The sequence below is a fragment of the Heterocephalus glaber genome, unplaced genomic scaffold, assembly GCF_053883595.1.
Source record: "Heterocephalus glaber isolate CG9 unplaced genomic scaffold, H.glaber_assembly_v1.0 deba00001463, whole genome shotgun sequence".
In the NCBI taxonomy this organism is placed as follows: Eukaryota; Metazoa; Chordata; class Mammalia; order Rodentia; family Bathyergidae; genus Heterocephalus; species Heterocephalus glaber.
Window position 1 is genome coordinate 18,551,359 of NW_028258310.1, and position 27,203 is coordinate 18,578,561.

Sequence of the window (27,203 nt, forward strand, 5' to 3'; positions counted from 1 at the left end):
ACTCGGGGAGCGGGAGCGCGGCGCGGACGCTAAGCCGCCGGGCTGCTGCGCCTAGAGCCGCCGGAGCCGAACCGCAGCGCCAGCCCCAGCCGCGCCGAGCCGCAGCCCGGGCCGGGGCCAGCGGTGGCTCATGGACAGCGAGGCCGGCGGCCGGTGCAGCCCCGAGGCGGGTAAGGATCGGTGGCGGTGGAGGCTGCAGCGGCTCGGGGCCCTGAGCGGCCATGGCCGGCGGGAGCTGAGGGAGGGGCGCTCAGTGGAGCGAGGCCGCGGGGGCCCAGCCCGTGCCCGGTGCGTGGGGACTGAGGTGGGGGCCTCTGGGATACCAAGTGGGGGCTGTGACCGGGGCACGCTGGCCTCCAAGGTCCACGGCAAGAAGCCCCGAGGGGAGGGGGTGCCGAGCCGGACCCTAGCCCCCGTGTCGTGCACCGGAGCGCGCCCGGAGCAGCGGAGATGAGGAGACCCCAGGAGCGCGCGGAAGGGAGATGATTTGGGGGAAGCGTGGCCCTCAGTTTAGTGGGGGCTCCCCGAGGGCGAAGCAAGCAAGGAACCTTACCCACACCAACACACACACACACACACACACACACACACACACTTGTTGGGCGAATAGCTCAGCTCACTCAGGCGCTTCCAGCTCTCCACGGGCACCTGGAGGGCCGCCCCACCGACAGATGCACACACATACATACATCCGTACATGTGTGAAGACAGACATACCTCCCGCACACCAGCGCCCACTGGGGCTCCGTCACCAGCTCAGAATCTGCTTCAGCGTCTGCACAATCAGCAGCAGGGACCCACAACTCATGGCCATAAAGAGCAGCAACACAACCGGGTGTGACACTAGGCAATGTAGACCCACAAAAACAATCTTGTGTCCTCGTATACAAGTGTCACGGCCACAGTTGCCAAAAGAACATTCAAAACCTAGCCCCCTGCACATACTCCTTTAAGTAACACACCCTGACATAAATTATGTTGCCCACTCCTTGGCCAGAACACAGCAGGGGTCTTGCTTGCTCTCCTGGACTGCACAGGCACAGACACACAACCTAGTGTCTGAGCACAAGCATTGATGGCACACACCCTAACACAGTAATACACACCTACAGCAGCGCCTTACGGTCACAAACAGAATCCACTGCTTCACACATATTAACATTGGGTGTCACACACCTTACACCAACAATGTCACATTACACCCTGAGGAGCATTCGCACAAATACATTGCCTCTCTCCCAGATTCAGTTGGGGGAAGCCGCCGGGTCGCCGAACTAGCGAGCTCCCAAGTGCCGGGTCACCCTAATCGGCCACACTGTTATTGTAAATAATACGCTCAGCGGGAGCCCCGGGCCGGCCGGACCGGCTTCCCGGCCTGCGCCTCCCCCACCTTCACTCCGGGGCCGTACTGGCCGGGTATTCCGGGAACTAGCTGGACCCGGCAGGCCGCGCCATACCGCCTCCCCGGGCTTCCGAGCCCTAGGTCCTTTGCAGAGTGCGAGCCTAGGCCGGTGTTTGCGACCCTTGTTTGGGCCATTTAGCTGAGTTTCCCTAGACAGCTAGATCCCTTGCACACCTGGGTCCGTCTCAGACCTGGGGGCCCGGTCCCTACCGCAGGCCAGTCTCGTGCGCGGACAAGGCCCCGGGGCCAGAGAAGGGTTAGTGGCGTTCGCAGAAGCAAAATTTGTGGGTGAGCTGGACTCGCACCCCTTTCCCCACCTGCCCTCTCGTGGATCAGACTTCTGGTCTCAGTTTCCCCAGCAGTGGCCGGCGACTGTGCCTTTTTGCCGGAGAGCTTGGGGGCGACGCCGTGGCCAATGAGGATTGAGTACAGGGCAAGGACCCCTTTCCTCTGGCCGCGGGAGGATCGGTTTTAAGAGAACGTCCCCGCCCGGCCGGGCTCGCGGCTTTGTGAATCCGGCGCCGACTTCCTCCCCAACCCCCTCCCGGCGCCCGCTGCGTGGCTCTCGCTGGCGCCGGCTCGAGGAGGACCCTCGGCCGGACTGGAGAGGCTGAGGAGCAGGGATTCCCCGCGGCGGTCCGGGAGGCGGGGGACGCAAGTAGCCGGCTGGCCTAGGCGCTTTCTTACTGCGCTTAGCGTTAGTCTAGCCTTGCCTGGGGCTCCTGGACGCGACTGGAGTGGGGGTGGCGCCAGCCAAGCCTTAGGAGCGGCCGTGGTCCCCCACCATACACACACTCTCGGCGTCCTCTCGAAGGAGACTGTGCGCTGGGTGTGTGCTGGGGAGCGCCCGCTGACCAAGGCGGTGCAGACTGGGGCTGAGTGTGCCGGCAGTAGCCAGGACTTCGTGCCAGAAGACGCAGGGTGCCTTCCAGCACCTGCTCTGGGTCAGCCCTCTGGAGCGGCCAGGAAAGGAGCCACCCAAAAGTGACGGTTTCTTGACGTTGGAGTCTGAGGGAATTGAAACGTGTAATAAAATAACTAGAGTAGGGCACGGGGCAGAATCCGGGGAGAGGTGTGAGAAGAGGCCTCCAGTCTGGCTGGATTGAGTCCTCCCCCATCCCCCTCCTCCCCCTAATTCCCAATTCCAGGAGGGACTTTAGCTGGGAAGGGTTGTCTTGCTGTCCTCCTAGCAGAGGGGTTGCTGCTGTAGGTACTTCTTCAGAGAGCTGAGCAAGAGACCGTGAGCCCTGGGGGGAAGAATGGGGTAGAGGGGCCTACCAGGATGAGGAGGAGCTTCCTCAGAGAGGAGATCAAGGCAGAGTGAGGGGAGATGGGGAAGGAGGGCCCCTATGGTATGGGGTGAGTGCTGCCCCTACAGTGAGCAAGGACAGTTGGTGCTGCAGAGAAGGATTCTGTTCAACAGGGTATTGAGCAGCTTCTGGCTGCCAGGACTCATGGTGGGTGGTGAGAATGCAGTAGTAAGGTACATACCATCTTTGCCTTCATGGGACTTTCTAACTGCCAGGGGATTAGTTCATTTGATCATTAAACCAACCAGCACCTACTATGTGCTAAATAAAGTGCTCTATTCCAGGGTTGGAAGACTCTTAAACATATACTTTACCATGTAAAGTGTAAACCTTAGATGCATCAGACCTCATTTAATTGTCCCAAATAACTTTAAGCAGGATTTTTTATTTCCATTTTGTAGTGGGGAAATAGGTTCAGAAAAATGAATTAACGTGACTAAAGTCATACAGCTAGGGACTGATGGAGAGAGCAATCTGGCTCAAAAATACAGTTCCTAGAAGCGGATGGAGGCAAATAGAGGGTTGTGGAAGAGAAGGAAGGGGAGCTGAGGACTTCGCCCTTCTGCTCTGGAGGCCTCTGAACAGCTCCACCCCGTCCACAGCCCCACCGACTTCCCCTCCATTCTCAGGCTCAGAAACCAGACAGTCCCTTTGTCCCTTGGTGTTCTGTCCCCTGGCAGCAGTGGCTGTTGTGTACTAGTGCTGGGGTGAGGGTGGGGCATCAAAATAGACCTGGTCACTAGGACAGTGGGAGCTCTCCTGAAATGGCAGTCAGCAAGAAGTGGACCTTGACACACACACGCACACACACACACACACGCACACACGCAGTCGGGAAATGAAGGTTCCAGGCAAACCCTCACTTCTGTCCTCATCTCTTCCCTTGAACTCTGTCCCCTTCATCTCTCACTCCTCTACCCCTGATGGTTCTTTTGCTCCTTGGACCAAGGGAGATGGGTGGTTGTGCCTCTCAGGGTAGGCTCTCGCTTTTCAGGGTGTAGGAACCCATGTCACTGGGTGGAGGTAAAGCACCTTTGCCCAAGAAGGTAGCGTTACCTGGAGAAGAGCAGATAAGGTTTGTGATCTCTCAAAGGCAGGCAGCTGCCTGAGACTAACAACTCCCAGTACCAACTGCTGGGGACAAAGTTCAGAAATGTGGGGGCAGGGATGAGGAGGGGCCCCTTTACTGCTGCTCCTGCCTCCTGGCCACATGGCTTTCCATGGGCCTCTGGGTGAGCTGCAGCAGTCTGGGATGCCCCAGTTTAGCCCTGGAAGCCAAGGCCTTCTCTTTCTTTCCTGGCCAGCCCGAGGGATTTCCACTGGATTCCCTTCCTGAATAGGAAGGGGCACTCCATTTCTGAGATCCTGGCTCATCTTCATACTACCTCTTTGACCTAAGCCGATAAATGCATTTATCAATTTGATCATCTATAATATGAGGAGGGGCTGTAGTAATAAATAGCATCTGTTTCAGAGGCTCAGAAGGATTAAATGAGATCATGCATGTAAAACTGGTATGTAGGTAAAACCTTTGCCGGGAAAGTGATGGGGATAGCAATGAGTAGTGATGGTGGTGAAGGTGATGATGGTTTGCAGGGCCTCAGGCCCTTACCACAGTGGACCTGGTTTATTTTAAATTCTTTCCCAGATTGACTGGGACCTTTGTGTCACAATTGACCTGGGGATTCCTCTTTCCCATCAAACATCCTAAGGGTGGGGCCAGATAATCCTTCTTTGTGTGCGATTAAGATGTAAGATAATCCTTCTTTGGAAGGAGTTCTCCTGGTGCTCGAAGGCCCTAACCCTTCCTCAACTCTTGTCTTCACTTTGCACAGCCCTATCTCCCTACTCCTCTTATCCCCCACGAACACCCCCTCCACTGCCATATCTTTTTGTCTTGAATTTTACCCTTTGGTCCTTCCAATTTAGAAGCTGAATACCATAATCCTTCATGACTTTGCTGGCTGGAGGTAAGGCCTGCCTAAGGGTGACTAGGAAAGGGTGCTGGTGTGTCTGTGGGGAGATAGGGGCGGGGGGTTGGTGCCTAGGAGATCTGAGGGGTTAGAATCTCAGGTTGTGACCCTGAGATGGGGTTGAAACCCCAACGTGAGGGTTTCATCTGTAGCTCTTGGAGTGGCAACAAAAATCAAAGTCATCTTGACTTTGCCAGACCATGAACCCTAAATTCAAAGCCAAAATTTGTGAGCAGACCTTTTTTCTGGGAAAAATCCGCACAATAGTTTTGTAAATTTCTTCAACAAAAATGTGCCCCCAAAAGCAAAACTATCCTTGATCTAGAAGGGGGAAGTAGTTACTGGAGGGCAGCAGTTACCGCTGTATTTCTCCTTTTTTTGCCAAGTTTGGGGTAATCCCATTATCTTCCCGTGTAACTTTTACCCTGCAAAACTTTATGCAGAGATTTGGGGTGCACAATGACCTCACGTGTGTGTAGAGGAGGGTAGTGGCTTATCAGGTGTCCAGAAGGAAATGCGGTTCTTTAGAGACAGTCCCTTGGGATGTGTTTGAGTTTGGGGTTGGAGTGGTGAGATGTGCCCTGCCAGGCCCCTGCAGAGGAGGGGAGGTGGCTGGAGGAGGGATCCAAATGGAACATCAGATAAATTCTTCCTTTAAAGAGATGAGGGCAGTGGCTGAGAATAAACACACTCACTAATCTGATAAGGGCCACATACACACTGAGTACTATAGTGCCGAGGAGTGGCCAGGGAGGAGCCTGGTCTTGGAGAAGGCTCCCCAGAGAAGGTGAAGTATTTAGTTTGTATAAGGATTCTCCACGTTCAATGAGCATTTGCTGAGGGTCTACTCTGCAGCCTAAATGGAGAAAGCTTACTTTTGTCTAGGGGTGGGAGCTGTTGAGACAGGGTCCTGCTATGTAGTTCAGGATGGCTTTGAATTCACTATATAGCCCAGGCTGGCCTTGAACTTCACCAATCCTCTTGCCTCAGCCTCCTGAGTGCTGGGATAACAGGCATGCACCACACACCCAGTGATGGCTTACACTTTACCCAGCTAGTTCTAGTGGAGTTGGAGAAGTAGATAAGTAAACAAGCAATTAAGGCACAGCAAATGCCAAGTGGGCTAACCTCAGGGAGCTAAAATCACAGTTATTCAAGGACTATTTATTGTTGGGCCTGGTGGTTCACACTTGTAATCCCAGCACTTGGGAGGCTGAGGAAGGAGGATTACCAAGAGCTCAAGGCCAGCCTAAACTACATAGCAAGACCATGTCCCAAAAGAAAAAAGAAAATTTATTGACTGACTACTGTGTGCCAGGTCCAGTGTTAGATCCTGAAAATGCCAACAAAGTAGAAGTCCTTCCACTCTTTGCTTGCTGTCTTGTAAAAAAGATAAACAGCAAATTTTCCAATCAGGTCTCTAGCTGTAATTGTGCTGAGTGCTTTGAGGGAATATTTGTTAAATGCCTGAATTGTGTTAGTTGTTTAGCCTAAATTATCTTAAGCCTTCTAGGACATAGATAGTATTATCTCCACTTTACAGATAGGAAAACTGAGGCTCTAAACCATTTGCTCCAATCATGCAGCCAGGAAGTGGACAGTTGAGTTTTGCCTCAGATGGTGTAAAGCTGCAACCCTCGCTTTTCTCCACTCTACTGCCTTACATGTACCAAATAGGTTCCGGAGGCGACCCAACAAAACTTGACAGCTGGCCATTGAGCTAAAGCCATTGTCATGACAGATGGGGCCAGTCTTTACTGCTGTGTCCTGGTGCTCAGGACAGAGCCTGGCACATTGTTAGTGCCTAGTAAGCATTCATTGAATGCATGAGTGAGCACCTACTATGTGCCTGGCTTTGTGAAGCTGCATGGGAGGGGAGTGAGTGTGTTTACAAAGTCCTGCCTCTTCCATCAAGATGCTCAGCATCTGCCTGGAGAGACAGAGTAGGTGAGCTGAACAACACGGGTGGGTGGTGTCCCAGGCAGCCCATGATTCATTGCCTTAGGTTTGGAGCAGACAATAAGTGGCTGTGAGTTGGAGAAAGGAGAGGTCACTGTGGGCTGGAGAGGCTGGGGAGACTTTGGGGAGGGAGCAGAACCTCCCTTTAGTGGGATGGGTGTGGTCGGTGGCAGGTCTTGTGTGGAAATTCCTGGGGTGGGGCAGGTATTTCAGGTCCACCGAGGGGAAGTATGGAAAGGAGGCTGAACCTGAGCCCTCCACAGGAAATGCTGGGCCAGAGACTTTGGATCTGAATAGAGGAAGGGCTGACTGTGGTTTTGTGGGAGAGGAGGGGTAGCCACTACTGGGACATAGGTGACAGGTCTGGCTAGGGCTAGCAAGTAGGCAGCCTGAAGAAGGGGTGGATGAAGAGGGTTATTGTGGGCGCATCTTGTGGGTAGTTCAGTCATGCAGAGCTCTACCTGGGAGAATTTAGGGGTGGGAAGGGAGAAGCAGGAGTGCAGGAGGAGGGGCTGTATGTAGGGATAGAGGTCAAACGGGGGCCAGATGATCATCCAGAGACCAGCAGACCTGTGTGTGGGGTTTGGGGAGGGGTCAGGGAAAGGCTGGTGGTGTCATCCCAGCTGTGTCCTAGTTAGACCTGTTGGGTTCCTAGTTGCTAAGGACGGGCCAGGGCAGTTCCCAAAGCCAGTTTGAGAGCCAGCCCTGACCACGGTCCTGACCCCAGTCTTGACCTCTGCTCCCTTCTTCCATGCACCTGCCCACGGCAACAGGCAGAGAAGAGAGGAGCCCTGGGAACTGTCCATGTGCATGTGTGTGCACGCGCATGGCCACATGTGCTCTGAGACACGTTTTTGTGGGGGAAGTTGGGGAGGGCTGACACCTACTCCTCAACCCCAGCCATTTTCATAAGCCTTGACTGGTGTCCAGTTCAAGCTGGCTCTTCATGGGGGTAGGGAACATGGGACACTAAGGGTGATTATTGTCAGAAAGAGGGGATTTGAGATGCCATACCTCATCTACATACACTGCCTTGTCATCTCAGAAGAGGAAGAAAGCCAGGAGTGGTAGCACACGCCTGTAATCCCAGCACTCGGGAGGCTGAAGCAAGAAGATCACCACTAGTTGGAAGCCAGCCTGAGCCACCTAATGAGTTCAGGACCAGCCTGGACTACATATTGAGACCTTCTCTCAAAAGAAAAACAGAAGGCAGGGAGAGAAAGAAATGATACCTTCTCTGTCCAGCCGATCTGAGTGGACCCAGTGTGAGCAGTAATGACAGTGTGGGTCTGGGACATCTACGGATACCTGCCCCTCTTTTCCTACTATGATGGGATGACAGGGGCTCCTGTCGGGGATATGAAAGGCCTAACCCTTCCCTTGCTCCCTCTCTCTATCTCAGTATCGGGGTAATTACCATGAGTGACTAAGGCAGGATGCTGGTGAGAAGGAGGTGTTGGGTGAAGCACAGAGCTGAGAGAAGAGGGAGGGAAAGAGGAAGGGCTGGACCCAGGAAAGTCAGGTGGCTAAGGGCGTTCCATGGGCGGGAGCTGCTCTAGACCTGACAGGCCTCCTACCAGCTCCTCCAGCTGGGCCAGACACAGCTGCTACACCCTGCAGTGAGACTTGGGGAGCTGGGCTTTGGGTTCTGGAATTGGTTTCTGGACTGAGATTGACTCTCTTTGTGGAATAATAGTGTATAGGTGGTAGAGGGAAAGTGAGGGACTAGCTTAGGGCCAGCTTCCTCCTTCTAGCTGATGGTTTCTGTTCTGCTTCTTCTCCTTCCAGCCCTCCTGATTCTGAAACCTGCCAGGATGGGGCTCCTGAGGCCCAGCCCAGGCCCTGGGGGCCAGCGTTTGCTGCTGCCCCCCTTGATGCTGGCCCTGGTGCTCCTGTTGGCTCCATCTGCAGGCCAGGCCACTCGGGTGGTATACAAGGTGCCTGAGGAACAGCCACCCAACACCCTCATTGGGAGCCTCGCAGCTGACTATGGTTTTCCAGACGTGGGCCACCTGTACAAACTAGAGGTAGGTGCCCCATATCTTCGAGTGGAAGGCAAGACAGGTGACATTTTCACCACTGAGACCTCCATTGACCGTGAGGGGCTCCGTGAATGCCAAAACCAGCTGCCTGGTGAGCCCTGCATCCTGGAGTTTGAGGTGTCTATCACAGACCTTATGCAGAATGGCAGCCCCCGGTTGCTAGAGGGCCAGATAGAGGTACAGGACATCAATGACAACACGCCCAACTTCTCCTCACCAGTCATCACTCTGTCCATCCCCGAGAATACGAACATCGGCTCGCTCTTCCCAATCCCACTGGCTACAGATCGTGATGCTGGCCCCAACGGTGTGGCATCATATGAACTGCAAGCCAAACCTGAGGCCCAGGAGCTATTTGGGCTGCAGGTAGCTGAGGACCAGGAAGAGAAGCAGCCACAGCTCATTGTGATGGGCAACCTGGACCGAGAGCGCCGGGATTCCTATGACCTCAACATCAAGGTGCAGGATGGCGGCAGCCCCCCACGAGCCAGCAGTGCCCTGCTGCGTGTCACTGTGCTCGACACCAATGACAACGCTCCCAAGTTCGAGCGGCCCTCTTATGAGGCCGAGCTGTCTGAGAACAGTCCCATAGGCCACTCAGTCATCCAGGTGAGAGATCCCCCTCTATCTATCTGTCAGGGTGACCCAAATTTAGAAACAGGATCCCAGCCCAAACAAGCGTGAGTTCCTTTCACTTAGGGGAGAAAATGCCAGAATACTGTGGTAAGACACCCTTCTCCCCAGCCCCAGCCAGGTGAGACCTTCCTACCACCTCCCCCCTAATAGGTGATATTATTTTCCTCTATCAAGCTACTTAAGTGACAGTGACATAGCTCCTGAATAAGTATCCCGCCATACTATACTCCAGCCAACTCATGGCAGGGAAACCTCTGAGTGAAAACATGCCCCTGCCCAAGTCCAAGGAGCACCTTCTCCCCCAGCCAGGGAAGCTGAGGTGGAGCAAGAGAGCTACCTTTTTGTCTGGTAGAGCTCTCCTGAGATGTAATATCCTCCCGACAAGTGGCGGGCTCCCTCTATCAGATGGATTTTCCTGGCACTGGGGGCATAGGTTCACACTGTTCCTCACCACCAGAGTCAAATGAGATCATTTTAGCCAGGTGAGCCCTCCAAGTTCTAAAAAGCCACACTAGGGTGTTGGCGCCTCCCTCCTCCACTAGGCATGGGGAACCCATGGGTGTGGGGTGCTTGGCACAGTGCGGGGGTGGGGGGAGAGGGATCACTTGGTTCTGAGGAATTCTCAGCACCTATCTTCATGGGAACTGCCCTAGGGGCTGGACATCTTGATGGGGCTGGGGCCTGGGAGGGAGCAGAGAAAGCATCCTTGCAGACAAGTAGGTGTATCTCCCACTGTCATCTCAGCCCTGGCCTCAGGCCAGCCCCACTCCTTTCTCCTTCCCCATGGGCTGAAGCTGCCTCTGTCTTTGATGTGAGGGAGCTGAGAAGAGCTAAGCAGCCTTGGACTCCTTCGCTCTGCCTGGGAGACCCTTTTGTCCTGGGTCCTGGGGCAAAGGTGGGTGGGTGTTTCTATCTTTTTTAGAAGTTGGTGGATTGGAATCTGGAAAAGAAGCTGAGAAAGGAAAGGGAGACAGATAGTCAAGGATGATGAATAATAATAACCTAGGTGCCAGGCACTGTTCTAAACACACTATGTGTATTATATCATTTAGTCCCTGCAGTACAAGGTAAGTATGTATTATCCCCACTTACAGATGAGAATCTGAGCCCATAGAGATTAAGAAATTTGCCTGATTCCATACCTATAGGCTCAGAGTCTACCTTTGCACATATCCCACAGCCTGACTTCAGAGCCTGTGCATGAAATGACTATATTCTCCAGGGAGATGCAGCAGAAGAAGGTGGAGAATAGGTTGAGAGGTGAACAGGGCTGAAAAGAAAGGATAGGAGAGAACTGGCAGTGGGAAAGAAGCAGGATCAGAATTGAGCAAGGATGGGAAATAGACAAACAGAAACCAAGAGTCATAGAGAAAAAGAGACAAAGACAGATGGCAAGAGGCAGATAAGAAGGCAATCTAGAGACAAAGACAGTGGGTTGCAGCCGTATAGCTAGTGACAGAAATTGAAGTTGGGTAGGAGAAATAGTGAGGGTTTGGCCCTCACAGATGTGAGTGAACACCGGCATTGGTACCTGGGAGACCCTGCCCAGGAGTCTCCTCTGTGGAAAAAGCCCTAGCGAGTAGAAGAAATTCCTGGCAAGAGGAAGGAAAGAAGACAAGCTTTGGTTTATGGGACAACTAGCCACTGTGCCCAGCTCGGATTTTTCATACAGGACAATGTATATATGGATGGATGGGTAGGTAGATGGAAGGGACAGGTGGATGAACAGACAAAAAGAGAAAGGGAGCACTTTTCCGTGTGCCAGGCAGTGGTAGGCATTTTTCCATGTATTAATCCCATTTAATCTTCACCATAATCCTGTGAAATAAATTCTATTATTAATCTCTTTTTTATACATTTATAAACTGAGGCTTGGGTTAAATACTTGACCCAAGGTCACGTGGTCATTGAGCTGGCATTTGGACCCAAGATTCTGTTTTGTTCCCCAAAGACTGCCAAATTATGCCTATCTTTCACCCTTACCCTGCAAGACATTCTTTCTGGCAGCTACCTCACTCCAACCTTTACATTTCTTTCTGACCTATTGTAGCTTATGGCTGGTTGCACCTGGTTCCTGTTGCCCTATACCACCCATGTTTGTATAGACTAGGGCCAGTGCTCGTTGGCATTAGCGTGGGAGGGCGTGCCCACTGCAAAGGGACAGACAGTTCATTGTTTGATACTGAGAGCCCAGCCTGCTGCCAGCAGTCTCTGTGGCCTGCACCAACTCCTCCCTCCTGGCCTCAGGCTCAGGCCAGATTCTTCACACTGGTGTCTCTGCCAGCCAGCAGTTGAAGGAGCTGCTAAAACAGGTTTCCCCAGTTTGACAGAGCAATGGCTGGGCCTGACTGGGAGTGCTCCCTCTGACCCATATCCCTACCTGGCTGCTTTCAAAAGAAATCCCCTCAGCTGTGGGTCTCCATGCATGCACGCAAATACCTAAAGACACAGCCATACACATATGTATATGTGCACATACGCACCATCTCTACTGCTTGCACTAGTGTCCACCATTAGAGGGTTGAAGGCCAGTTTGATTGAATGAGAGTTTACCTAGTTGCTAGTTGTAGCCTCATCCCCATGCTTGGTTGGACTAGTACAGCCATGTGATGTGGACTTTAACCCTGCTCTGTCCCATCTCTGTATCACTGCTGAGGATTTGCAAGCTGCATCTGGGCTGTCCAGGAAAATAGGTTAGGAAGGCCTGCTAGAGTGTCCAGACTGAGGAAAAGACAGTACATGTTTTGCTTTTGGAAAGGGTGTAAGTTGGATGTGTTGTGTCTGACATGCTTGTTGGAAAGCACATGCACCTTTTCACTTGCTATCCCTGGTCTAACTCTTCCTTGTTCTCCTTGTTTCTCCCTCCTACCCTTTAGGTGAAGGCCAATGACTCAGACCAAGGTGCCAATGCTGAGATCGACTACACGTTCCACCAGGCACCCGAAGTGGTGAGGCGTCTTTTGCGACTGGACAGAAACACTGGACTTATCACTGTCCAGGGTCCCGTGGACCGTGAGGACCTAAGCACCCTCCGCTTCTCAGTTCTCGCCAAGGACCGAGGTGCCAACCCGAAGAGTGCCCGTGCCCAGGTGGTCGTGACTGTGAAGGACATGAATGACAATGCCCCAACCATTGAGATCCGAGGCATAGGGCTTGTGACCCATCAAGATGGGATGGCTAACATTTCAGAGGATGTGGCAGAGGAGACAGCTGTGGCCCTGGTACAGGTATCTGACCGAGATGAGGGAGAAAATGCAGCTGTCACCTGTGTGGTAGCAGGTGATGTGCCCTTCCAGCTACGCCAAGCCAGCGAGACAGGCAGTGACAGCAAGAAGAAGTACTTCCTGCAGACCACCACCCCGCTGGACTACGAGAAGGTCAAAGACTACACTATTGAGATTGTGGCTGTGGACTCTGGCAACCCCCCACTCTCCAGCACCAACTCCCTTAAGGTGCAGGTGGTGGACATCAATGACAATGCGCCCGTCTTTACCCAGAGCATCACTGAGGTCGCCTTCCCAGAAAACAACAAGCCAGGTGAAGTGGTGGCAGAGGTCACTGCCACTGATGCTGACTCTGGCTCTAATGCAGAGCTGGTGTACTCTCTGGAGCCTGAGCCGGCTGCCCAGGGTCTCTTTAGTATCTCACCTGAAAATGGAGAGATCCGGGTGAAGACATCCCTTGATCGGGAACAGAGGGACAGTTACGAGTTGAAGGTGGTAGCAGCTGACCGGGGCAGCCCCAGCCTCAAGGGCACAGCCACTGTCCTCATCAATGTGCTAGACTGCAATGACAATGACCCCAAATTTATGCTGAGTGGCTACAACTTCTCAGTGATGGAGAACATGCCTGCGCTGAGTCCAGTGGGCATGGTGACTGTCATTGATGGGGACAAGGGGGAGAATGCCCGGGTGCAGCTCTCGGTTGAACAGGACAATGGTGACTTTGTTATCCAGAATGGCACAGGCACCATCCTGTCCAGCCTGAGCTTTGATCGAGAGCAACAGAGCACCTACACCTTTCAGCTGAAGGCAGTCGATGGTGGTGTCCCACCTCGCTCAGCTTATGTTGGTGTCACCATCAATGTCCTGGATGAGAACGACAATGCACCTTTTATCACTGCCCCATCCAACACGTCCCACCGGCTGCTGACCCCCCAGACACGTCTTGGTGAGACAGTGAGCCAGGTGACAGCTGAGGACATTGACTCTGGTGTTAATGCTGAGCTGATCTATAGCATTGCTGGTGGCAACCCTTATGGACTCTTTCAGATTGGGTCACATTCAGGTGCCATCACCCTGGAGAAGGAGATTGAGCGGCGCCACCATGGGCTACACCGCCTTGTGGTGAAGGTCAGTGACCGTGGCAAACCACCACGCTATGGCACAGCCCTGGTCCACCTTTATGTCAATGAGACGCTAGCCAACCGCACACTGCTGGAGACCCTCCTGGGCCACAGCCTGGACACGCCCCTGGATATCGACATTGCTGGGGACCCAGAATACGAGCGCTCCAAGCAGCGTGGTAACATCCTCTTCGGTGTAGTGGCTGGTGTTGTGGCTGTGGCCTTGCTCATCGCCCTAGCAGTACTTGTGCGCTACTGCCGGCAGCGGGAGGCCAAGAGCGGCTACCAGGCTGGCAAGAAGGAGACCAAGGACCTGTATGCCCCCAAGCCCAGTGGCAAAGCCTCCAAGGGAAACAAAAGCAAGGGCAAGAAGAGCAAGTCCCCGAAGCCAGTGAAGCCAGTGGAGGATGAAGATGAGGCTGGGCTGCAGAAGTCCCTCAAGTTCAACCTGATGAGTGATGCACCTGGGGACAGTCCCCGAATCCACCTGCCCCTCAACTACCCACCCGGCAGCCCGGACCTGGGCCGCCACTACCGCTCTAACTCCCCTCTGCCTTCCATCCAGCTGCAGCCCCAGTCACCCTCAGCCTCCAAGAAGCACCAGGTGGTACAGGACCTGCCGCCTGCAAACACATTTGTGGGCACCGGGGACACCACGTCCACGGGCTCCGAGCAGTACTCCGACTACAGCTACCGCACCAACCCCCCAAAATACCCCAGCAAGCAGGTAGGCCAGCCCTTTCGGCTCAGCACACCCAAGCCCCCTTCCCACCCCTACCAAGGGGCCATCTGGACTGAGGTGTGGGAGTGACAGAGCAGGATTCCTGTCACATCAGCCCATTCGGGGGCCACCCCAAGCAGTGGGAGGGGAGGCATGGATCTGGGGCTGCTGAGGCCTTGGTAATGACCCTTGCCAGGCATGGGAGTTAGGCAGAGCGGAAACTGAGAGAAGGTATGTTCTGTGATCTTCCCCCTGACCCCTCGTCACTGGGGAGAGGCCTGTGACTTGACAGATCCCGGAATGCTGAACCAGCTGCTGAGTCTTGCAGGTGGGGACTGATGGCCAGGGGAGCAGAGTGTTTGGAGACCAAAGCAGGTGGGGAAATTGGGAAGAAGTTTATTCCAGACCTGGGTCTCTATCTGAGACCAGCCATAGATACTTCTCTGGAGGGGAAACAGGGAGACCTCGGGAATCTGCCAGGGAGGAGGGGCTCCCCACTTGTGCCTTCTATATATACTGTACATTAACCTCTTCCTCACCCCCAGGCTCCTGGGGCTGGGCCCCACATCCCATACCCCTCCCTATATCCTTGTCCCTGACAATAAAGTTCTCTATTTTTGGAGTTTTGGTTTCTTATTTTTCGGGAACTGAGAGAAGAAGGGAGAGAGACTGGAAGCCGCCCTTTGTCCTCAGATCCTGCCTCAGTTTTCCCATCCCTACTCTTTGCCCCTTCCTACATTCTAGACCCACCTGCTCTACTCCAACCCTATCTCAGCACACTACCTCCCCGTCCACCCCCACGCCCATATCCATGTCTGGAGAAAGTTTCCTCCTGACCTGACATCCTGACAGCCTCCTGCATGTTGCAAGGCCTTCTTATTAATGACACCCTTCAACAAGAAAGGGTATGTAGAGATGCACTCAAGTTCTTCCCTGAGTCCATGGCCTGAGACAGCCTATCCAGGTCGCCCAAATTGAGTAGCCCCTGACGACCTCAGACCAAAACACCTGTATGGGGTGGGAATTATCCTGTCTGCCTCAGGTGAAGCCACAAGAGCCTTTAGATTACACCAGCCACCTTCCCTCAAGATAAGATCTTTCACCAAGGCCCTGCAACACCTGCCAACACCCGGCAATTAGCCAACCCTGCCTGTCTCTCCCCACTGGGATCTCTGTCCTGGCGATACAGGGAGGGAGGACCTGAGGAGAGGTGAGGGGCTTCTCCAGCCTTCTGCAGTGACTTGCTGTGCTCCCTGGCTCCTGGGGGTCTCATGCTCACAGACTTCCAAGCTCTGTTTCCTTCCTGTAAGGCCACCTCCCTCCCCTTTCTTCAGCTCCTGCTCTGGCCAGCACGGGGCTACTGGCTTTCACTCTCTCTCTCTCCGTCTCTCACTTCTCACTCTCCTGGGTCTGCCCTGTGTCTAGTTGTGCCTGAGGGAGGCTAAAGTGTGGATAAGGGGCCTCAAGTCCTGAAGGAGTCTCTGAGGCCAGAGGCAACCTATCTCCATGGTGACCAGAGAGTCCTGAGACACTCCCAAGAGGTCCAAGGCGCCAGCTCTCTTTGATCCGAAACTCCCCAGCGCCCTGGACAACCCCAAAGTGCAAGTTCCTGGGGGCTTTGGAAGAGTAGGGCATGGGGAAGTAAGATGTAGTTACTTCTCATTTCTCCTGGACAAATCAAGTATCTGTAGGGTGACCTCTACTAACTTCTGACCTCTCAGAGTGCTCACTGTGACACCATGGAACCCGTATTGACCTTCCATTCTCTTCCGTTTCTATGCTTACAGCCTTCCATTCTCCTATTCCTTTACCTCTTCACGCCACCCCCCAGCAGCATCCAAGGAATTGTCCCTTACTTGGTTGTAGTACAATCCAACCCCGCATGAAGCTGCACTGAATACTTTGCCAACATTTGGATACAACCGACCAATACAATATCATGTATTATCATTAAAACACATTGGCTACTTTCTTACTGCAAGCTCAGCATAGTACCAATCCTAATGAAAGAATGGTCATATTTGTCCAAGACACAAGTGAAATGAATCTTACAAGTCAAGTGAAAAGTGCCAAAGGAAAGTTTTTCCCAGCTTGTTCCGTGAAACTGCTATTGCTGCTACTCATTTCTTTTTTTAAGTCTTTGCTAAATGCAAGGTACCATGCCAAGTACTTTTAGTTCCTTCGTTGATCATAACACTTTGTGATACGGGTCATTTTACTCATTTCACAGAAGGGAAAAATAGTTAATGATAGAGCCAGAATCTGAACACAAAGCATTAGGAAATCTCATTTCCAGAGTCTGCCATTATCCATTATGCTATTTTTTAAAGGGTTCCACGATTAAGTTAGTAATAGTAGTAAGAGTCACTATGATATTTGCCTATTAAAGGTTCTGCAAAGCCCTGCAAGAAAGGGGGACCTTATTAAACTTGTATAACTCTTGAGTCTCCAAATTTATTTGACCATAGTGCCCCTCCCTTTCTTGGAGGAACACAGTGTGGGGAAATGTGCATGTGACATGGGAATGGCTTCTGGGAGGAGAATATGAAGTTTGAGCTGACTTGAGTATTCTTGCCTGGGGTCACCTTGTGAGTGCACTGGAGACAGGAAAAGGGCAGAAATGGGAGTTTCCTGGATGGCATGGAAGGTATAGGAGTGAGGTGAGCAGTGAGATTAGAGGAACTGTAGGTTTTATTTTTTTTCTGGTACTGGGGATCGAACTTGGGTCCTTGTGCTTGCGCAGCAGGTGGCGAAACCACTGAGCTAAATCCCCGGCCCTCGAACTGTAGGTTTTAGAGGACTCAGATGCTGTGCCAAAAGCTCAAGAGGAAATGGAAGTCCCTGAAAGCTTAGGAGTTTTTTTAGATGAACTGAGTTTTAGAAAGTTCACTGGACTGTATGGTAGACTTAAAAAGGGGTGAGGATCGGGCCGGGGATTTAGCTCAATGGTTCCACTGTCGCCTGCCTCAAAAGCGTAAGGTTCTGAGTTCAATCCCTGGTACCAAACAAAAGCGGTGGCGGGGGGGGGGGGGGTTGAAGATAAAGTTACGAGATTGAATCCCCAGGGCCAGGCATAGTGGTGCATGCCTGTAATCCCAGCTCTCTGAAGCCTTCGGCAGAAGGATCACAAATTCAAGACTAGCATGGGACATATAACATGGAGAGTTCAAGGGCAGCCTGGACTATGTAGTGTCTCAAAAAAAAAAAAAAAAAGACTGGGCCAGGGATGTAGCTCAGTGGTTCCGACGCCTGCCTTGCAAGCGGAAAGACCCGAGTTCGATCCCTGGTAACAACAACAAAAAAGACTGAACCTCTAAGGTTAGGACTAACAAGATGTAATGATGAGGCAGGAGGAGATTATAAGTGCAAGGCCAGCCTGAGCAATTTAATGAGACCCTGTCTTAAAAAGGGATGGAAATGTATCTCAGTGATAGAGTACTTGACTAGCGTGCATGAAGCCCTGGGTTCACTCCCCAGTACCAAAAAGTTATAAAAAATTAAAAGAAGGTAGCAAAGGGGATAGATAATAGGTGGAAGCTTTGGCTGACTTTAGGGAGAAAGGACCTACTGGATCAAAGGGTAATTGAGTATGGGGAAGGAAAGGAGAGCTCGGAAGATTCCCAGGTAGGCATCAGCCTTCTGAATATGGGTGATGGGATATTGATAAGATCATTGCTTATGAGAAGTTGATGCACAGGAAAGAATTTGGTCTCAGCCAGGAATTTGGCTCAGTGGTTCCGCCACCTGCCTCGCAAGCGCAAAGACCCGATTTCGATCCCAGGTACCAAAAAGAAAAAAAAAAAAAAGAATTTGGTTTCAGACATGTTGCTTCTGAAAAATCAGTAGGAGCCAGGTATTTAGCTCAGTGCTTCCGCCGCCTGCCTTGCAAGTGGAAAGACCTGAGTTGGATCCCTGGTACAAAAAAAAAAAAAAAGAATGAAAATCAGTAGGGGCAGCCAATTTGAAATATTCAGCAAGTGCTTAGAACTTCAGGAGTAGGGTCTAACAGTGATTTGGATCTTGGCTTTTAAGATTTGATAGTCATACAATAATGGGGAACATCAAGTATAACCCAATGCTCCATTTCACAGAAAAGAATCATAGGCAAAGAGCCTAGGTGACTTCCCTGGGGGCAAGCCCTCTGTTGCTAGGTGTGGGTTCTGTAGGGAAGGAGGGCTGCTAAAAAGTCTTAAAAGAAAACCAAGGGCTGGGGATTTAGCTCAGTGGTTCCAGCATCTGCCTCGCTAGCATAAGGTCCTGAGTTCAATTGTCGATACCAAAAAAAAACCCCAAAACTGAAAAGCAAAGCACCAACAGCCCTGCTGCCCTGTGCCTTCCACAACCCTCCTGGAGCTTGTTTACCCCAATTCCAGATGGACTATTTTCCTTTGTAACCTCTCAACCCCAAACATACACGTCAGCTCTGGGGACCTTTTTTTTATCATCCAGACTCTTCAGTGTTTGGGATCACAACGTGACTCCTGAAGCTGTGGGGAGGTGGGTCTAGGTTGCCTTCCATGAGCTCAAAACCCTGTGCTTAGAGCTTTGGAGCTACCCCAGCTCCCTGTGGTGGGCAGAGATTGTGAGGGGAGGGGTACCAGGGGATGGTCTACAAATCTGGGACCACCTCCTTGGCCATTCATTGTCATAACTTCTTATCAAGGTTTGTAAAGACAAAGCACTGGCAAAGGCATGGAGAGTTAGAGGAGCCTGGGGACTCATCAGCAGGGCTTGGGCCTTGCTGCTCCCACCTCTGGCCTCCAGGGGCCCTGGGTCTGCACCCTCAATAACTCCTAATTTCTGGTTGGCAGGAAAACCAGTGGCAGTCCCAGGTGGGTGTTTGGGTGGCTGGTTGATTGTGCCAAGTGCCAAGCTGAGGTTGCCAGGTTCCTGCACTGATCATTAACCCATGGCAGTCAAGACAGGGCTGCTGGCTGGAAGAGCCCATCATTGGGGTTTTTTTGGGGGGGGACCGGGAATCGAACTCGGGACCTTGTGCTTGCGAGGCAGGCGCCAGAACCACTGAGCTAAATCCCCAGCCCTGAGCCCATCACTGTTCCACTCTCCTGACCCCTGCCACCCAATCTAAGCTTCAAGTCTGGCTCCACCAAGTTGTCGGGCCCTCCTAAAAGCTCCTTCCTATTTCCTAGAAGGAGTCTCCTTTGAGGCCAGCTTTCCTAATCCTTGGTGGATGCCATGCCTGGCTCATCCAGGACCCTGCCCTCTACAATCAGTGTTCTGTTTCCTGATCTGGAGGACTGCGGAGTTTTCATTGTTCTGTTCCCCAATCCCAGGTGTCCTGGCTTGTCCCATCTTTTTCTACTTGGAGCCCTCTCTGGAGGGCAATGAGTGGGACTGGGGGCTGGGTGGGAGGGCATTCAGCAGGGAGTCCTGAGGCTATCTCAGTGCTGCAAACCAGGGATGAGAAACAGGATGAGAAAGAGGTTACCACTTCATTGGATGGAGGCCATGGGAAGTTACAGAGCAGTGAGCAGGTGAGGAGCTGGAGTTTGGAGGATTCTTTTGGGAAATTAGGGGACTGGCATTGGAGAGCTGTTTGGGAGTTAGGACTGTGCTGCTTTTAGGAAGCTATTCTAGAAATTGGAGGCTGTACTGGTGTTTAGAGGCCATGCTGGCGCTTGGGGTTAGCTAGTATTGTACTATTTTGGTGCTGGGCTCTACTCTGTATCAGGGGCTGTTCTGAAATTAAAGGGAGAGAGGGAAAGCTGGGCTAGAACTGGAAGGGCTATGCTCTAACACATGGTTGTGCTGAATTCAGATTACTGTGGTGGCCTGGGGGCTGTAATAACACTGGGGCCTGTGCCATGTTGGAACTTTCAGCGTGTGGACTTAGCTGTACTGGGAGCTGTCCTAGGATTAAGGGGGAGTTCTCTATTGGAGCTTGTACTTTTGGGAGTCTATGCAGTGCTAGCAGGCTGGGCCTCTTCTTGGTTGTTGCTAAGAGCTGGGGGGTCCTTGCTGGGGCTGGGCCTGGGATGGTGCTGGGCCCAGTTCAGCAAGCTGGCCAGCCAACAGTGACACTCTCTCTCCCTGCAGTTACCTCACCGCCGTGTCACCTTTTCGGCCACTAGCCAGGCCCAGGAGCTGCAGGACCCATCCCAGCACAGTTACTATGATAGCGGTCTGGAGGAGTCTGAGACACCATCCAGCAAGTCATCCTCGGGACCCCGACTTGGTCCTTTGGCCCTGCCTGAAGATCATTATGAACGCACCACCCCTGATGGCAGCATAGGAGAGATGGAGCACCCCGAGAATGGTGAGGAGTGTCAGCATGGTTCAGGCAACCCAGGAATGTGTAAAAGCCTGAGAACAGTGACAAGACCTTAAAAATATCCTCCATTTATTGAGTTCTTCTTGTGTGTTTGGTAGTAATTACCATGCTGAGTCTTCAGGTATATATATTTGTTTATTCCTCACAACCACTCTCTGATCTGAGAACTTTATTGTGCCTCTTTAAAGTAGAGGAGACTGAGGCTCAGAGAGGTAAAGTCACTAGCCCAAAGTCGCACATCGAGGAAGCTACAGACTTGGGAGAGGTTCCAACGCAGGTTTCTCTGAGTCCAGAGCCCTTGCATTCAGCATGATCTTAGACTGCCTTCCTGGGAACAGGGCCCTGAGAATGGTGGCCAGAGGCTCAGGTAATGCTGAGGAAACCTTGAGAGGTGGATGGTGGTCCCCTAGTGGGGCAGGAGGGCCTTGTAAATAGAGACTGGGGCCCTTCTCTGAGGAGCTCAGAGAAGGGTGTGGTGACCTGCGGGGAGAGAGTGGGGGAAGACGTGCCAGGGAGGTGCTGTGGGGAGGTCTGGAAGGGGAAGGCCTGGCTGGGAGGAGTTTGAGGGTGATGGAATGATGGAAGTCTGAGCTGGAGCAGAGGTCAGCATGTGAATGGATGGTGAGGTGTACTGTCAGGATGTACGTGTGTGTGTGTGTGTGTGTGTGTGTGTGTGTGTGTGTATAGGCAAGAAGGTGTCCATGGCAGCCTGTGGAGAGAGGGGGCCTGAGTCAGCTAGTCCTTGGGGTGGAAAAACTGACTTGGCACTACCCTGGGGTCTCACTCCTTCCTCTGTCCAGGTGTCCTATCCCTAAAAGACGAGAAGCTCCGCTCCCCACCCCTCAGTCAGAGGAGGCCCTGTTTAAACTCCCAGGCCCTAGGTCTCAGCGTGCCCTCTGCCCCCACCCCTGCCCCTCCACCTGTGATCTCATGCCCATCTCGTCCTTTTTGTGCCCGCGCAGAGCCGGCTGGCCGGAGCAGGCCCTGAGGCGGAGTGCCAGGTATGTGGGAACTGCTCTGGGGTCTGGGGTCTGTGGGACTCAGCCCAGCACCCAGCCCCAGCCACCCAGTGCTCCGTGCCACACTGGGTCCCCCAATTCTGCCCTGAGCTGAAGAGCCTTGGCATTTTGAGGGTTAACAACAGAGCTGTCCCCTCCTCACCTTGCACTGGCAGGAGGCCAATCCAGGGTGGGTGGTGCCAGGGGAGCCCCTGCCCCAGGCAGTGCTGCTCCATCATGTCCCTGAAGGGGGGTCACCGCCGGGTGCTGTCCCTGAGCGAGGGCGGGACAGGGACAGCTGTGACAGGAAGCGTTCATGACCCAGCTGTTCCCATGGAGACCCCTGCTGCCCAGCAACCATATCGGCTACTGCTGGTGTCGGGGGGCCAACTCCTGTTCCCGGGGGTATTCTGGGCAGGGAGCCGGGGCAAGGCCAGAAGTGGTGGCTGGTGAGGGGGCTGGAGTGAGGTGGGCAGGGGGTGCATGAATGTGAGTGTACTCGTGTGCGAACACCCGCATAGATGCTTGCCCCTCACCCTGGCTTTGAAGCAAGGTGTTGCTGTACTGTGTCACGGTTCAGGACAGCTGCAAGCATGTGAGGTTTGAGGGGTGTAGAAGTAAGGTACGTGCCCATCTTTGTTGCCCAGTGAAGTGAGCTCATGTGTCCACACCAATCTGTGTGTCTGTGTGTCTGTGTGTGTGTGTGTGAGTGTGTGTGTGTGTGACAGAAACAGAGCCAGTTGGGTCCTTCAAGGAGGATGGGAGTTTTCTCAGCCTTATCTGAGGGTGGAATTGCATGTTTAAGCCTGTTAAGACAGACTACGGATTGTGTGGATGAGTTGTGTGTCTGTGCACCTGTCGGATGGCAGATTTTGTGGGTGTGTGTGTGTGTAGAACAGTGCTAGAGAGTGGGTGGGGCTTGAAGGAAAGTGTCCATTTAAGGAGAGAGGGAGAGAGAGCACAGTGGGCCAGTGGGTGGGTGGTAGGAGGGTCCAGGTCTATTGGGCAGGACAGCTGTGCACCTGTTCTGAGTCAGGATGCAGATGCCAGTGGGAGGCCATGGAGCAGAACTTTTCGAGGCTGCCATTCTTGATGACTGTCCTCCTGCTCTCTTCTGCAGACCTCCGCCCTTTGCCTGATGTCGCTATGACGGGCACATGTACCCGGGAGTGCAGTGAGTTTGGCCACTCTGACACATGCTGGATGCCTGGCCAGTCGTCTCCCAGTCGCCGGACCAAGAGCAACGCCCTCAAACTCTCCACCTTCGTGCCTTACCAGGACCGAGGAGGGCAGGAGCCTGCGGGCGCCGGCAGCCCCAGCCCCCCGGAAGACCGGAACACCAAAACGGCCCCCGTGCGCCTCCTGCCCTCCTACAGTGCCTTCTCCCACAGTAGCCATGATTCCTGCAAGGACTCGGCCACCTTGGAGGAAATCCCCCTGACCCAGACCTCGGACTTCCCACCTGCAGCCACACCGGCATCTGCCCAGACGGCCAAGCGCGAGATCTACCTGTGAGCCCCCTCCTGGCCACTGGCCACTCCTTTCCCCAGCCTCCGGCCGGCTCCCAAATGGGCCCATTCCAGGGCCCAACTCTTGACCGTCCAGTGTGGACTCTGTGGCCAGGCTCCCGAGTGGGGGGAGTACTGGCCTCACAGCCACGCTGGCCCTTCCCCCATGCAGGGTCCAGGTCCTCTCCCTGTTTCCACCCCCCAGCTCCCAGGAGCCCCTTCTTCCCCTTTATAGGGCTCCTCCCAGCTGATGCCCAAGAGGGCTCCTCTACAATGACTGGGCTCCCTTCTGTCAGCTTCCAGGGAGCACCCCTCACTTTGGGCAGATGGCGGAGTCAGGGTGGACAGCACACTCTCAACTCATTGTTTTCCGCATGGCCGACCAGGGTGGGGATAGCGTGCCCCATTTCAGTCCGGAAGCAGGGCTGAACTGGGGAGCCCCTCTCCCTGGGAACTCCCAGAGGAAACTCTTGACCACCGGGGGCTCCCTGAAGGGCTTTTGTTACCAAAGGTGGGGTGGGGATGGGGTGGGAGTGGGGCGGAGGCCTTGTCTTCCATACTGCTCCCTGGCTGGCCCACCTGCCTGCCACAGGCCCATGCTCGGTCCCATCTGGGCTGCCCCTTCCCTGCTGGTCATGCAGTGTCTGTATATAAGGACCTTGGAATGATGTCCCCATTTCTGCCTGATTTGCAACTTTTCTCGTTGATGTTGTGTTGTCTTGGAGGACCCCTCTGGGGGGGACCTGCCCTGTGCCCCTCTGCCCTGCTGCAGTGCCCCCCACCCCAGGCCTCTATTGTTCCATGTTGTAAATAACCCTGGGGCCGCGGTGGGATGAGGGTGCAGGCCAGGGAAACAGTGGGTGGGTGGGGTGGGGATGGGGTAACATTCGCCTATCAGCAGAGCTGGGCTTTTATTTAATTTTTTTTAAAAATACAAATCTCTATTTTTTTGGAACTGTTGCGCTGTGCCCTGGGGGGGGGGGGATCCCCGCTCAGCTCAGGCTGGCCTCCCACATCCACATGAGCATCACAGAGGGGCCCTGAGGCTGTGGGGGGCAGCTGGACAGGGGTGGGATGACTGTGCCTCTGGCCTGGTTGGGTGAGTTGGGAGCAGGAAGGTTTGCTCAGGGGGTGGCTGGTGGCTGCCTCCGGTATGGGGGACGGCACCCTTCCCCCTCCCTGCCCCCCAGCCCCCAACCCCTGCCATGACTGACCCTTCAGCCTGTAAAACCACCATTGCCTTGATCTCAGGGGGTGGGAAGGGCTGCCTCAGGGCACCCTGGGCTCCAGGTCCCCTTCTTCCAGTTGGGCTTCCCTTTGCCAGGGTCAGGGGTCCGATGGGGGAGGGGGGAGGGAGATTGGGGGCAGAGAAGCCCAGTCAGCCATGATGAGGTGAAGTTCTTTCATTCACCTCAGGGGGCCAGGGTGTGAGGGGCATCCTGCTGAGCCTCCATCTCCCACTGTGGCCATCGCAAAGCCTCAGCCTCTCTTCCTTCCAGAAACCCCCATTGCCTTGGCCCATACCTCTCCAGCTCCCCAAGGGCCCAGGCTAGGAGGCTGGAGACTCAGGGTATGGCCCTTGCTTGACTTAGTCTAAGCTTGGGGGGGAGTGGCCCAAGTGTGGGAGGGGGGGTACAGGCTGCTGGGTTGTCTGGTGCCTTTGGGAGCTGTGCTGATGGGGTTTTGTCTCCTGTAACCCCAGAGACCCCCATCCCCACCCTAGAAAAGCCAGGGGGTGCTGTAGAATCACTCTAGTCTCTGCTCCCTTACCCCTGATTTGGTTTGGGGTAACAGTGCTGGGAAGGAGAGCATTGTTAGGTTGGTGGCCCCAGCACCCACAGCCCTTCCATAATGGGCAGTAGGCAGAGTGGGCTGGGTGGCAGCAGCCAGGTCAGGGGGTTGGCCAAAGGCTCCTTTCCCTGCGGGAAGCCCAAGAAGTGGGCTGGGGGCCTGTTAAAGAGACAGCCCCCTCCCACCCCGCACTTACAGGGCAGGTGCAATAGTGGTGGAGTTGGTAGCATAAGGTGCCCAGCTGGTGGGGCAGTGGCCTCGAGAGCTGTCCTGGGTCCTGGAGGTCAGGATTGGGGTAAAAAGATTGTATGAGGCCCGTTTGCTTGGTGAAGGTGGTCCGGATGAGAGGCATCCCTGGGGTTGGTGGACCCCTGCAGGAAGCCTCTGATGGCCTGGGTACCCTGCCCTGGCCTTGGAGACTCCTGAGCACTGAGTGGAAGGGCAGAGGAGCATTTTGCACAATGGAGAAGCCAGAGGGAAGGGGGTAGCCCAGGTGGCTGGGAGGGCTGAGAAGCACAGAGCAGAAGTCCTTCCCCCAGACAAAGGCAGAGCCCCCCCTGGCCCCCTGGTTGGGGTCAGGGTGCTGAGTCTGTCACCACCTGGGCACTCGTGAGGTGAAACCAAAGGTGGGCAGGGGATTGGTGACAGCACTGGGGACTACCCCTGTTGGTCCTAGGTCTGTGAAGCCCCTTCCCAATGCCTTGTGTCGCGTACAGTTTTATGTACCAATAGGCGACATTTGGCCAGAGGAGACCCCCCCAAACCCAGCCTGACCCAGTCAGTGTCTTCCTAGAGGGGACCTTGTTCGCCCCAATCCCCCTACTTTAGAGCATGTCTCTTGATAGGTGGAGGGTGTATGGGGACATATTTTTCTCCTAGGGTCCCAGAAGCACCTCCTCACCTGGGGGTGTCTCTGGGCATCCGTGACCTCTGGGGGCTCTCTAGCCCCTATGTCTCCTCTTGGGAATCTCTGGGGAACATGTATTCCCGATAGGGAACCATGGGAGCATGTCTCCCCTCCCTACCCAGGCTCTCTGGGGAGCCTGTTTTCCTCCCAGGATTCCTGGGAGTACCTAAGACAAGTCAGTCTTGGGCCATCTCTCTTCCCAGGGAAGGGGCTATCTCTGAAGCTGTCCTGGAAGGGATGTTTCTGGCCCTCCCCCATCTCTCCTACCGGTGGTGTCTTCCCTGAAGCACTTTGGGATGAGGCTGGGGTCTCTTGAGTTGTCTTTTCTCCTAGGGGCTCTGGGATCCCTCTCTCCTGAGGGCAGGGCCTCCGGAGCCATTTCTTCCCTAGATGGGGGCTGTCTCCGGGTGCTGGGGAGGGCTTGTGTTGGCCGAGAGAAGGTCTCTTGGGGGCATCTCCGTAAGGGCCTTCTCTGGGAGGGGGGACTGTGTCTCGCCTCCGAGGCGAGGCGTATGTCTGCCCATGGGGAAGAGGAGACTGGGTCTCCTCGGGTTATCTGAGTGGGGAGGGGGGCCGTGTCTCTCTCGTGTGTCGGGGGGTGGGGTCGGGGAGGGGGTTTTTGGGCGCGTCGTGCCCACTTTGGGGTCGTGTTTCTCTTGGTTCGTGCCACTTCCCACCGCCTCGCTCCTCCCGGGAAGGGCCCCACCCCACCCCCGCTCCATCCCCATCCCTGGCGCTGCGAGCACAATCCCGTTGATTTGTAATGATTTCTGTCTCTTTCTGTCTTTCTCTTTCTCTGACCTCCCCCCTCGCCGCGAGCATGCGCAGGCACCGCCCCTAACCCCTCCGGTTCGGTTCGTTTCCGGTTTGTTTGCTGAGCTGTCAATGAAAGACCCGTGTAATTATTCCCGAGCTTTACAATAAAAGTGTGAAAACCGGACCCCACTCCGCTTCTTCCAAGCCCCGGGTCTGCGTACCGAGGAGAATGGAGCAGAGTCTTGGGTGGCAACCTTGGAGAGGACTGGGGGCCGTGAGAGAAAGGAGAAACTGACCCACACGGAGTGATGGGTGACTCAGGGGGATGGGGGAGAGAACACAGACTAACAGACGCCTACTCCGTACAGCTCAAGGAGTAGCCCGCCGGGTGTGCTGGGCCCGGCCCGCTCTGTGCACCCTACCCGCATGGAGTTCAGGTGCCAGCCGGGGATGGATTGGGTGGGCGCCGCAAGGATTACGCTGCGCTGCTGCCTTTCCACCGGGCGCCCCCCAGGACGTTCTGGAGGGAACCAGGGCGCTGCTGTTCTTGCCTGGTGTATCAC

At 54.2% G+C, this 27,203-nt stretch overlaps 1 protein-coding gene across 3 annotated transcripts; it reads left to right on the forward strand.

Annotated features, from left to right (window-relative positions):
• Pcdh1 (protocadherin 1) lies at window positions 1-26,824 on the forward strand. 3 transcript variants are annotated; one of them, XM_004854306.4, is made up of 6 exons: window positions 1-170; window positions 8,433-9,295; window positions 12,199-14,394; window positions 20,446-20,665; window positions 21,643-21,681; window positions 22,799-22,964. In XM_004854306.4, the coding sequence occupies exons 1-5, from the start codon at window positions 131-133 to the stop codon at window positions 21,666-21,668; spliced, it is 3,345 nt and encodes a 1,114-aa protein (XP_004854363.2). In that variant the 5' UTR covers window positions 1-130; the 3' UTR covers window positions 21,669-21,681; window positions 22,799-22,964. The 3 variants fall into 3 exon arrangements, with proteins under 3 accessions (XP_004854363.2, XP_004854362.2, XP_087036762.1); XM_004854305.3 differs by lacking the exon at window positions 21,643-21,681 and having other exon boundaries at window positions 22,799-26,824; XM_087180636.1 differs by lacking the exons at window positions 20,446-20,665; window positions 21,643-21,681; window positions 22,799-22,964 and having other exon boundaries at window positions 12,199-15,010.
• The last annotated feature ends 379 nt before the right edge of the window (window positions 26,825-27,203 follow it).